The sequence below is a fragment of the Rhamphochromis sp. 'chilingali' genome (genome assembly GCF_963969265.1).
Source record: "Rhamphochromis sp. 'chilingali' genome assembly, chromosome: 7".
NCBI classification, from domain to species: Eukaryota; Metazoa; Chordata; class Actinopteri; order Cichliformes; family Cichlidae; genus Rhamphochromis; species Rhamphochromis sp. 'chilingali'.
The window spans coordinates 544,196-556,284 of NC_137934.1; the positions used below are offsets into that span (position 1 = coordinate 544,196).

The following is a 12,089-nucleotide window of genomic DNA, read 5'->3' on the forward strand; positions in this document are numbered from 1 at the left end:
ATTTTATTCTACTGTATATAGTATATTATTTTATTCTATTCTGTACAGTTGTGTACTGTATTTATTCTTATTGTATTCTAATTTTTGCCTCATAACTTTTGCACTGTCCACTTCCTGCTGTGACAAAACAAATTTCCCACGTGTGGGACTAATAAAGGTTATCTTATCTTATCTTATCTTAACAACTCCGGAAAAACCGGGAATACCGTCCGTGGTTGGAATTATGGAACGGTAGCTCGCGGGACCGTGAAGGGGGAGGGGCTTGGAGTCGCCGAGTGAAGTCGTGGCCATAATTGGACATGTGCAGGTCGTTTTACCCGGACGCATGTTTGGTTGCGCCGATAACCTTCCGCTGTTTGCCTATGACGTCAGCTGGCTTATGCTCCGAAGAGTCGCCGGCACGGGGAGCTCCTTCCGCCGCCAGCCGCTCGTCAGCGTCGCGGTCCTGCTGCTGCTCCTCGCTGGTACGTTACCGCGTTGTTAGTAAACCGGGAATGTCTTCGTCCATCGGGGACTGTACGAATGTAAAACACTCAGATTTTAAAAACAGGGCGAACATTGAAACGATTTAGTTTCCAAATGAAGACCGAATATTAAGATGGGGATATGCTCGGCGGGCAGAGACGGGTGGGAGTGTGGAATAACTTTAACACGCGTGTCCTCGTTTCCTACTGAGTGCATACTTGCTGCAAATATCGGTAAATGTGGTGCGTGTTACATAATCCCACTCGTGACGTAATCCACGGTGCTACACCTAACTGACATCTAGTGGCCGAAGGTGTCGCCATCATGACGTATCTGGTGAAAATCTCACGAATTGTCACAGTTGGAGGGTTTCGTGTAGCTGCGTTCCCGACATGAAGCACCAGCCCCGTGGCTGCTCTCGCACTGCTGGGTGTGCAGTTCCTGGGAGCACCCAGAGCTCTAAGCTGAAACCTGTATTTACAGTTTGAATGGACGTATGTAATGCTGTCCCTTATCCACTCTGAAGCAAAACTCTGTGCTTTCCACACGTGTGTATATAATGTAACCATTTTACATTACAGGCCACTTTCACACAGTACTATAAAAAGTATTTCATTACCTATAACACACATATGTCACACAAACGCACAATTTACAAGATGAATTTCAAAATGTATTAGAAGAGAGAGTGTGTGTGTGTGTGTGTGTGTGTGTGTGTGTGTGTGTGTGTGTGTGTGTGTGTGTGATAGAGAGACATGGATCAGCTCCTGCAGCCACGAAACAGCTGTTTCAACAAGAATTCATAGTAAATAGTTAAATGCAGCCATGCTGGTGTTCAGCAGTATTTACCCACAGAACTTACCTCAAAACAGTTTAACTTATGAATCACAGCCAGTAGATCCCATTCATGCATGTTTTCTGGGGTTAATAAAATAATCCAAATATGATAGTCCTCTTTTCTCTCTCTCTCTGTCTTCAGTGTGACTGTTATGGCTGTCCTCGTCAGACGTGGCCTTTTTGTGGCCCTGCATCATGCCCTCAGGCAGGGTAGCAGCTCAGTCTGCCACCCTGCATTGCCTGCTGCTCTTCTAGGTACCTGCTGCTCGTCTAGAGTAACCTGTTAGTTTAGGTGTAAAATCATCCATATAACCAACGTTGGCTGTGGTTCTTATTTAGTCAAAGAAGGTGTGTGTTTCAATCAATCTAATGTAATCCAGTGCTTAAAAGCATACCGTATACGTACTGTACATTATGACCAAAAATATCAACACACCTTAGTGCTACATAAACCATGCATACAGCTGTGTCAGCTGCAAACACAAGCATTTATAAAGAGATGATAAGTAGGCTACTGAAGTGCTGTGGTTTTAATGTGTCAGGACCCACTGATGGAAACATCGTCACCAGAACTGGGCTTGAAGTATTAAAGTACCGATCGTACTGTAGAGCCGCGACTAGTGTGCTGGATGGGTTTGAGCTAAATAATGACCTGTTTAAGAGCCAGTGGTGCTGGTTTCAGTCTTTATGCAAATGTGCTGTTTTTAAGTAGGGCTGCCACGATTAGTCGACTATTAAAATCGTCGACGACTGATTTAATAGTCGACACGTCGTTTGAAGCTTTGTAAGATCACAAAAGACGCAGGAATCAGTAGCAGGATTTAAGAGTGTAATAACGGACTGAAACAGAAGATGGCAGCACTGCATGTACAAGGATGTCGGCTGCCGTTAAACCCAGAAGAAGAAGAAGCTGTGTCCCAGAATTCATAGCGCAGCCCAGCTCAGTTTCCAACAATGGCGGCAGCTGTTAGTTTTAATATTACTCTTATTATTCTTTCTGGGTCACAAAATACACTTTTAAGATATTTTGAGGCGTGAATGTAGTTGTGTAAACGTCAGATACCTGCTCGGTTTACAAGACATCACATATTTGCAAAAGAGCTCCGACGTTTTTGGAGATCTGACACCCACTAGCTCGAAGCTAACGGGAGGTCGAGACCTACTACAGCCGGGAGGAACACCGCTTTCCCGGCACATCGTGCCTCGACCTCCCGGTCGGCTTCGAGCTGGCGGCCTCCGAAGAATGTGGCTAAAACTTTTGTGAGATCTCGCAAAAGTCCGTCTTAATTTTTTTTTCCTCCCTAATTTTTTTTTTTCCTCCCTAATTTTTTTTTTTTTCCTCCCTAATTTTTTTTTCTCCCATGTCCCCTGGGGGGCTCCGTACAGGTTAAACATGATATATGAGTCACTTAGATAACTTAAATGTTATTGTTTGGCTTTTTTCAGTGTTTTATTTGTTCCTGAGTAAATCGGTTTGTCTGAGATTAAAGTTATAGTTTTTACACAGCTGAATAAACGTCAAGCAGACAGCTGATTATCAGAAGTGTGAGATGCTCCAGAATTTACTCCGGTGTCCTGTTATATTTTAGATAGCAAGGAGTTTATTAAACTTCACCGAAACAATCTGCAAATTTCATTAAAATTTAATAAACTATCATCTTGTCTTTATTTTTAGTTAGCACAGACCTTAAACACTTAAAGCTGTAAGCTAATGATAGTTATATAAGAGCAGATGCTGCTGGTGCAATAAGCTGTACGTTTAACGTCTAATGGATGATGAGCTGATTAGTGACTAATTGCAAAAATAATCGGTGACTAGTCGACTATCAAAATAATCGTTTGTGGCAGCCCTATTTATAAGGTTGGAAACCTGCAGCCAGGTGAGACTGAAGCAGTCACCTGATGATGATGATGCTGAAACGTTTCTCCATTGAAAACATCCAGATGAACAGAATCAACCTTCTGGGATTGACTTGGATGATTGAGCGTGCATCAAGACATGTAAAAGACGGCTTGAACACACCAGGATGTCTTGTAATGTTTTGTAATACAATGATGAGACAATCTACAGAGGTGAGGTGTAGGCACTAAACAGCTGGTGCCAGGACAACAACCGTTTCTCTCAACGTCAGCAAAACAAAGAAGTTGATGTTGGACCAAAGAGAAGAACACCTGCCCACCCACATCAGCGGTGCTTAGGTTCCTCGACGGGAACATTATTAAGGACATCTCCAGGACTCATGGACAGTGTAGTCAGGGAGGTGTGTCAGCGCTTATACTTTCTAAAGGAGGCTTAGGAGGTTTGGCTTGAACGCCAACATCTCCTCAACCTTCCGCAGAAGCACAATCGAGGGCCTACTAACAGGCTGCGCGACAGTTGTCAACAGCTGAATATCACTACAAGGAACGACACGCGCCTCCCTGACATTAAAAACATCTGTGAGCAGTTTTCTACACTTTCAGAAAGCTTGTATCTGTTTTCACAGCACTGAGTTCATCTGTAAAAAAAGATCTAATCCAATATTGTGTCTACAGATGACGGACAGCCTGGTAAAGAACCAGTTTTAAGGCATTGATGCACTTTGTATTAGCAGCGTGTCAGAAACGCTGAGGTAAACCATATTACACAAGATCTCTGCTGAAAATCAGCGACAAGCTCTCATTGAGTAACGGTTCATGAAGTCGGCATCATGGACGAGGAATCTGAATGTGAAATATTTGGTTCAATTGTCATTAGTAATGAGGTATAACAGCCATCTGCAGAACACCGTGGGGGAGGCTGTGTCATTGTTTGGGGCGGTTTGTCCACTTGTGGTGTTTGGCCGTCTTGTCAAAGCTAACAGAATAATGAAGGCAGGAAAGTACTGTCAGATTATAATCCCCATCAAGTATCTTTTGAAAAGCCTCTGACTGGATTCAGTCTGCAGCACGACTGTGATCTCAAACACGATGGAACATTATTGGTCACAAAGGAGTCTGGGATCACGTAATCAAAGGGAGTCAACATCCAGAAAGCCTCGTAATGTCCTTTGATAAGTGTAGAGACGGGTTCCTGAAGACTGCTTCAAGACATTAACTGCCTAAGAGCGTTCAGGATGTGCGGAGAATAAAGGGGGTCGCACTCTGTACACGTCACTTGTGCCGTATATGATGTATTTCATTTATGTTTGCATGTTTCAATAAGTCGTTGCACCGAGTTTTGCACAGTTCTTTACTTAAGTTAACATTTCTGTAATGATAGTGTTTATGAAAGTCTGAATTATAACGTGATAGCCTCGTTGATGTTATCCCGTACTTGAACGAGGCAGACCTGCTCATGTTGTGATAACCTCTCTCAGAGAATTCATATGTACATGAATGTTTAAGGCTGTAAACGACTGTTAAATTGTAGAAGATGTTGCCTGTAGTCTCGTACTGTAGCAGTCTGACATTCTCTGCTGGGTCATCAGGTCATCTCATCTGAGACTCTGTTCGTTTGTAACTGCTCGTGATGTTGTTTCACCCTCTGTCTGCTACTCTTCATACAGCCCAGTCCTTGGTTGCAACCCTGCTAAGGGGTGTTTGGTTCTAGTGCTGGGTGGAATACGTTTCTCCAACATCCATGTCGGGCTTCAATCTGCTGCATCTAATAACCAAGAGTCAGCCTGTAGCTCTGAGGTCCTGCAGTCTTCCCTCAGGTCCACTGATTGGGTGCTGTGTGCCTGCTCTGCTTTGCCTCACTAAAACTTTAACACTCCTGGTGTGTCAGCCTGACTTTACATTTTTCCAAGATTTTGCACTGATAGATGTTTGACAAACACAGACTTGGTGCCAGTTTGTGTTTTCCAGTAAACTTCATCCTGTAAGAGCTGCTTCATGTGTTGCCAGGTCCTAGATTTGGCTGAAAAATGAGTGCAACCACTGTAACTCGTCTTTAGTCTCTGACCTGCTAGTCTAACAGATAAACGATTCACCGCTTGGCTTTCTTGCAGCTTGCATGCACTGAGTGATTTTGTTTGTGACGTTGCACCACATCCTGCTCGTAGATTCTTGCAGTCTGAAATGGTGCCAGTGTGTTTTTTGTTTTCCTGGACAGCCAGTTTTACCAACATGCACATATGTTCTCTGTCAACCCAGAGGAGCATCTCCGTAAAAGCCTTGCACCTTTCCTTCAGTTCGTACATAAATACAGAGCTTCTCAGGTGGATATGATCCATTTGTAGAAATCCATTTGGAACATTTTGATTGTTGAGGTGTAAACAATCCAGCTTATTCATCTCAACTGTAGCACAATCTGTTTTTTATTGATCCACCTGCTCTTAGATGTATTCATGTTGTTTATATGACGGTGTGCAGTGTAGTTAATACTTGTTGCTCTCTGTGCCTGACCTCTCAGGAGCATGTAGGACTAAAAGGACATGGCCTCTGAGGTTCACACAGGAGGAGCTGAGACAGCGCCTCACACCAATGCAGTACCATGTGACCCAGGAAAGAGGAACTGAGAGGTACAAGTTAGTTTTTCAAAATAAACCACTGAGGTTCATTATGTAAAAACTGTGACCTGGTCGATGTAATCACAGAAGTTACTCTGGAAGCCGTACTTCAACCCGTTCAGTATTTGAAACTAAATCATGAAACTGTCAGCTTATAGTTGCTGCCAGCTGACAGATTATTGCTTACATCATTTATGGTGATGTTTTACTACTTGATCTAAGTTATTACCAGATAAAATCAATCAGCTTGTTGTTCAGTTACATGAACAGGACTGGGATCAGTTTTATTTACACAGTTCCAACAACAGTCGCCTCAGTGCGCTGAAAGGTCCGAACTGAAGTGCATCACAGCTAAATGAAGTCAGTGTCGTGAAGTTTCACTTCGTTCTTTTCCACAGCGCCTTCAGTGGAGAGTTCACGTATCAAACAGATGAAGGGACCTACGCCTGTGTCGTCTGTGGGTCGGCCCTGTTCAGGTAAGACTGCCCTGCTGTTGTTGTGTGACTGTTAGCGCAGTGCTTCAGTGCTGCCGTGTGCATACGTACTCGCCTGCTGCCCCTCAGCCTCTGTACACGGGCACCTGTGGGATAAAGGTGAAATCATAGCATAGTTCTGGTCAAGGTCATCTGAGAGTTTCAGTAGATGTAACTTTGGTATTAATGTGAAAATCCCAGGTGACTTCCTCCTTCAGTTGTCACATTCACAAGAATTTCTGAAAACTTGACCTTGTACTTGAGGTCGCCAGTACGCCATCAGCTTTTGATGGCTGTGGGGTAAAAACGTAAAGGTCAGTAGAACAGCTGACAGTAGGAGACGTAGCACGCCACTACAGTTTAAAATAATATGGCGAATAAGACACAAACCAGTATTTTTCTTCATGGCATTTTAATTTTCTCTCGTAGTTCCAACTCTAAATTTGACTCCGGATCAGGTAAGTTAAACTTCACATTTTAAAAATGTAAAAGATTATTTGAATGTACTGTATGTAAAGCTACGTGTGTGCTAAGAACGAGCTCTTACTGCCTTAAACTGATACTGTACAGCACGCAGGAAACAAGCTGAATGTGGGACACGGTCAACAACAGGCAGACGTGTAGCCGCAGGAGTTTCTGACTTGTTTATCAGTCTTTTGTAAATGTTGGAACAACTTTTATAAACACATCAATAACAATACGGTGTGGTCCAACACTTCTGTTATTATAGTTTATTTCCACTAGACAAACAAGATGAATATTTTACAGCTGCTGAACAGAAAGAATTAAACTGTGGATCAACACAATCATACGTGGCTGTAGTGCGTCGTAGTTCATGTCGAAGTGATGGTCATTACACTTGGCTGGATGTCTCTTTTGTTATGCATTGTTGTAAAGTTTTCAGGTCCATGAATATGAAAATAAATATCGTTAAATCTGCTTCTGACTAAAAGCTCTGAGCTGGTTTGATAGAAAACAAAGTTTCACTTCATGTAAACAAACAACCGACTCTGTAAAAGAGATTCACAGTAACTCCGACAGACAAACGTAGCTACAATGTTACAGATGATGATGCAGCGTGTTGTTACTAGACGACGTGATGCTGTCATGGTTACAGGTTGGCCATCCTTCAGCGACCTCATGAAGGAGGAATCCATTACTAAGGCTGATGACTTCTCCTATGGGATGCACAGAGTAGAGGCTACTTGCAGTCAGGTAAACTCGTCATCAACAGCTGTTGTTTACTCTTCTACTACGAGGTCGTCAGTCTGTCACAGGGCTGACACAGACAGACAACCATCCACTGTCACACCTGTGGGCCAGGTGACCTAACCCCACTGCATGTGTTTGGACTGTGGGAGGAAGCCACACAAACACAGGGACACAAGCTGTTAGCCCGAGGTGCTACCCACTGGGCACTAAAGTGGATGAAACTTAGATGTATTCATGCACTGAATCATTTTAGGCTGTGTTACATTTTCAATTAGACAGAAACACATCGTTTCTCTCAGATCAACGTTTGCCAAGATTCAGTATGACTCACAAAAACGTGACTCACAGCACTCATGTTTCTATGTTTCACCAGTCGTTACGTTCACTGTGACCCAGGCTCAACAAAATGTAGCTGAAGGGTTTTTAGAAAGCATAACATTTGCCACCGGATCAGAATCAGACTGCTTTCAAACAGTCTCTGTTCTTGGCGACTGAATTTTCACCAAAATGATGCAAATAAAGTCATGTGGAGAATATCGTTGCCATTTATCAGGATCAGGAGTAAATCTCTTCCTTTCTGCTTCAGTGTGGAGCTCATCTGGGACACCTGTTTGACGACGGTCCGAGACCCACAGGGAAGCGATACTGCATCAATTCTGCCTCACTGGCGTTTCAGCCTAAAGACACCGCGCCCTCTGCCTCCAGGGGTGAAGCTGAGGGTGGAGCTGCCAGTAGCTCTGCGAGCGATGAGAAGACTGAGCTGTAAAGAAAAACAGAGGAAAGAAGAAGAAAGCCCCTGAGATTAGTTCTATTCTGACTTACTGTGTAAGAAACAGGTGATTATGCGGTGATGTTCAGGATTCAGCCACTGACCAAATATTCTCTGTGAACAGTCATGCAAGAAGGAAGTTGTGTATTTCTTTTTGAGATGCAGATAAGGAAAAGATTAGAGGAAAAATAAGCTGTTTTCAATCATTTAATGATGCGCACAGGAACACACTTCATTTAAAGTTCTTGTTACTCTCACTTATTAAAATTTGGTTAATGGATTGACTTTGGATTTTAAAAACAAACTGCTGTCGTCTCGTTCTGTCACACCAACCCTCTGCATGTCCTCCTCTACATTCATCAATCTTCACTCTGGTCTTCCTCTTTGCCTCCTGCCTGCACCGTCCCTCCTCTGCAAATGTCCTGCCCATGTTATCCTGCCCATCCAGGAAGAAAACCCAGCATTCATTCCTCGTGTCTTTAGCACATACCTCCACCTTTGTGGGGGCTCACCTGCCGGCTCCCTACTCTCAGTACAGATCCCAACTATTGCAGTCATGGAGACTTCTGTCTGACCTCATCTGTCCACCTCCGTCCCCTGCAAACGAGGACGGGCTCACAGCCCTGATATAATCTCACCCCCACCATGAACCTGTCTTACCTGACCCCAGGTGCCTTGCTATCCTCATGCACTTCCTCTCTCGTGCGTTCTCTAGATCTTTCTGACCTTCTTTGTATTTTTTCATCAACACTGTGGCGCTGCTCTGCTGCTCACCGATTGTTCCTGGATTCAAAAACTTGTCCCTACATGTTCATGGTATGGCTGATCAGCTTCATCCACCCAAAACCTTTCATTTCCTGTGTCTGTATTTGGATTGTGTCTGCAGAATTAAACATGATCTGGTTTGTAGGCATGCACACACAAACATGTAGACATTGTTATATCGTCACTTTGAAATGATTAGATTTTATGACCATATATTTTTGAAGACATGGTTGCACACTTATATTTTATTAATGATATATACACTTGCTCCTTCTTTAGCTCTACCTTGAGAAATATTTGCAGTTTTTGGTCACAGTGTGAATTGAAATAGTTAACTGGTGAATAAAAAGTATCCAACACTATGACTTGCTGCTTGTATATTTGAAACTGTAACGTATTTGTGGGTAGTTCCCAAGGGACCACAAGGCAACACGAGACGGTTGTTAAGGGCTGGACCAGTGAGCTGAACGCTGCTTGCTGTGAGTTTTATCTTCTAGTATCACAAAGAGCAACAAAGGCTTCTTCTGGTAAGAGTAGATGTTACGATTAGGCAATGAAAGTGTGAAGCAGGTATAGCAAAACCCAACATGAAACTATTAATTGTTTTTGTGAACATTAAACTTTATACAAAGTGTTCTTTCTATCAGTACCTGTTATCTTTTTGTAGTCTGATTACTTCAGTTGCCTTGAACACTCACCGTATGTCTGAACCTGCTGAGGTGCACGGTTGGTGGACCAGTCCACTAGTTCGGACAAAAGCTGGACGGTCATGGCCAAGTAGGCTGTTTGTACTCGCTGGCCTTTTGATTAAGAACACCTTGCTAGAACCGGACTAGACCTTCCAGAAGTGCCTTAATTCTTCATGGAATTGCTTCAACATTACTGGAAACACTGGTCAGAGATTGTGGCCCATATTAACGTGGTAACATCACACAGATGCTGTAGATTTGTTAGCCGTACATCACTGATGCAAATGTGTTGGAACCCATTTATAAGGTGTTCTTTTGGGTCAAGACTTTGGAACCCATTTGAGTCCACTGAACCCACTGTCATGTTCAAGAAACCAGTTTGAGCTGAACTTTATCCACACTAATCAGTTGATGTCTACTTCTAGCAGGACAGCATGTCATACAGAGATGAACCCAGTAAGCAACAACACTCAGGGAGGCTGTGGTGTTGAAAATAAGCAGCTGTGACCTCTGAGATCCAATCTTCTTTAAGACAATGGGATGGAAAACTGTTCTGCACCAAACGTTTGTACTGGGTCCCCCCCCCCCCTCTTTCTGGGTGTCACATCCTCTGAGATGACTTGTAACTTCAACCATTGTCACCATTGTTGACAGACCCTGTCACCGCTCTCTTTATGTCCTTCCTTTAACGTGATTTAAAACATAAACTTTAAAAGCACTAAATTACATTTAGTTAACAGACTAAATATGTATGTATATATAAATATTATGTAAACCCTAGTGATTAAATACAGAAAATCTTAAATAGGAATGTGGGGGGGGGGGCAAATGGGATATTGCACAGTGGCAGGAATGAGCAGCAGCACAGACTGAACAGCACAAAGGTTTTATTGGCAGTTAGTACAGTATTGCACTTTAAAAAAAATACCAATAAAGTGAAGTGAGCAGTGCAGATTATACAGAGTACTTGTGAAGCTGCAGGTAGCTTCTGAGTGCGTCCTGTGTGTGTGTGTAAGTGTTGTGGTTGAGGTGTCGTATGGCTCGATGGTAGAAACTGTTTTTAAGTCTTGTAGTCGGAGCAGACAGACTCCTGTAACGTCTGCCAGAGGAGAACAGCTGATGTGCTGGGTGGCTGTGGTCCTTGATGATGCTCTGTGCTTTACGGAGGCATCGCTGAAGATAAATGTCCTGAATGGCAGGAATTCAACCCTCCTCATCTTTTCCAAGTGTTTTCACACTATTTTTGCATTTGGCTGGGTCAGTGTCACTACTGGTAGCCTGACAGGGTGTGTAGATCACAGAGAGATTCCACAGGTAGTCCAGCTCTTTCAGGATGGCACATCAATACATGCCACTGCCAGACGTGTTGAAGCCAACAGAACCACACTGAGGCCGCCTAAGTGAAGGAATTAATTTTATTTTCCACTGAAATCTGATGTATTTTCAAAGTGTTCCTTTAACTTTTTCAAACAGTCTATTTAAAAATAAAATCAACCTCATTCTGAATCTTTACCTCTGAATTAGTGTTAAACTAGTTACATTCATTGCATTTAACTGACGCTGGGGTGGCTGCAGCAGGTCATCTAATTGAAAGGTCGGTGGTTTGGGGAACATACTGAACCTCACAGCTGATTCACTATATGGTACATCACATATAGTATGGGACATATATACACCTCCCACAGACTAGACACCGAGGTTGCCATTCTCACATCCTGAGGCAAAGCAAGACCTTTGGTGCTGTAGACGGATGAACTTCTGTAATCCAGCAGGAGAGTGAGTCTCTGTTTAGACAGAGCTGGCAGGTCACACATTGCACATTCTGAGTGTGGTCAATGTAGGTATATGTAGCACACGCAACGGACACACAATGGAAACTCCTCTGCTCCTCAGATGCAGAAGGAGAGAAGCAAAAGCTCAGAAGCTCAAATTCCATAAAGCTATAAGCTGCAGGAATAACCCTGGGTAAATATGCAGTGTTCAGGCGCAACAGAAAGTGAGAAGCAATGCAGTCTTATATGTAGGGATGGGTACTGATAAGATTTTCACGATTCCGATTCCATTTTCGATTCTGTTTAACGATTCGATTCTTTATCGATTCTTTTTAAAAAAGGAGAACACTAAGGTCGATTAGCTTAGAACTTTGTTTTATATCTTCTCTTTGAACAAGATAGAAATTTAGGAGTAACATGGCCTTACAAACCCAACAGATCTTAAGAGATCCAGCCCACGGCTCTTTAATGGGGTGTCACAGGGTCCCCAGGAAAAAAAATTGTAAATGTAAAATAATAAAATAAATATTCTTCTGTAGCAATCAGAGATGGGCGTTACTGTAATCAGATTACTTTTTTCAAGTAACGAGTAAAGTAAGGGATTACTATTGCAAAAACGGTAATTAGATTACCGT

General features: G+C 43.0%; 1 protein-coding gene across 4 annotated transcripts; it reads left to right on the forward strand.

The window, feature by feature from the left end:
• Positions 1 to 286: 286 nt before the first annotated feature.
• Positions 287 to 9,355, forward strand: msrb3 (methionine sulfoxide reductase B3). Of its 4 annotated transcripts, none has more exons than XM_080886655.1 (7): positions 328 to 464; positions 1,445 to 1,557; positions 5,678 to 5,786; positions 6,173 to 6,250; positions 6,677 to 6,705; positions 7,365 to 7,462; positions 8,046 to 9,355. In XM_080886655.1, the coding sequence occupies exons 2-7, from the start codon at positions 1,455 to 1,457 to the stop codon at positions 8,223 to 8,225; spliced, it is 597 nt and encodes a 198-aa protein (XP_080742781.1). In that variant the 5' UTR covers positions 328 to 464; positions 1,445 to 1,454; the 3' UTR covers positions 8,226 to 9,355. The 4 variants fall into 4 exon arrangements, with proteins under 4 accessions (XP_080742780.1, XP_080742781.1, XP_080742782.1 ...); XM_080886656.1 differs by lacking the exon at positions 1,445 to 1,557 and adding an exon at positions 4,830 to 4,979; XM_080886657.1 differs by lacking the exon at positions 328 to 464 and adding an exon at positions 4,830 to 4,979.
• Positions 9,356 to 12,089: the final 2,734 nt, after the last annotated feature.

What these genes read in the sequence shown, in the direction of transcription:
- msrb3 (XM_080886654.1), top strand. Translation starts at nt 326, where the DNA reads ATGTTTGGTTGCGCCGATAACCTTCCGCTGTTTGCCTATGACGTCAGC. An exon ending in CCTGCTGCTGCTCCTCGCTG is followed by an intron (nt 465 to 5,677) that starts GTACGTTACCGC and finishes CTGACCTCTCAG; the next exon opens with GAGCATGTAGGACTAAAAGG. An exon ending in TAAATTTGACTCCGGATCAG is followed by an intron (nt 6,706 to 7,364) that starts GTAAGTTAAACT and finishes TCATGGTTACAG; the next exon opens with GTTGGCCATCCTTCAGCGAC.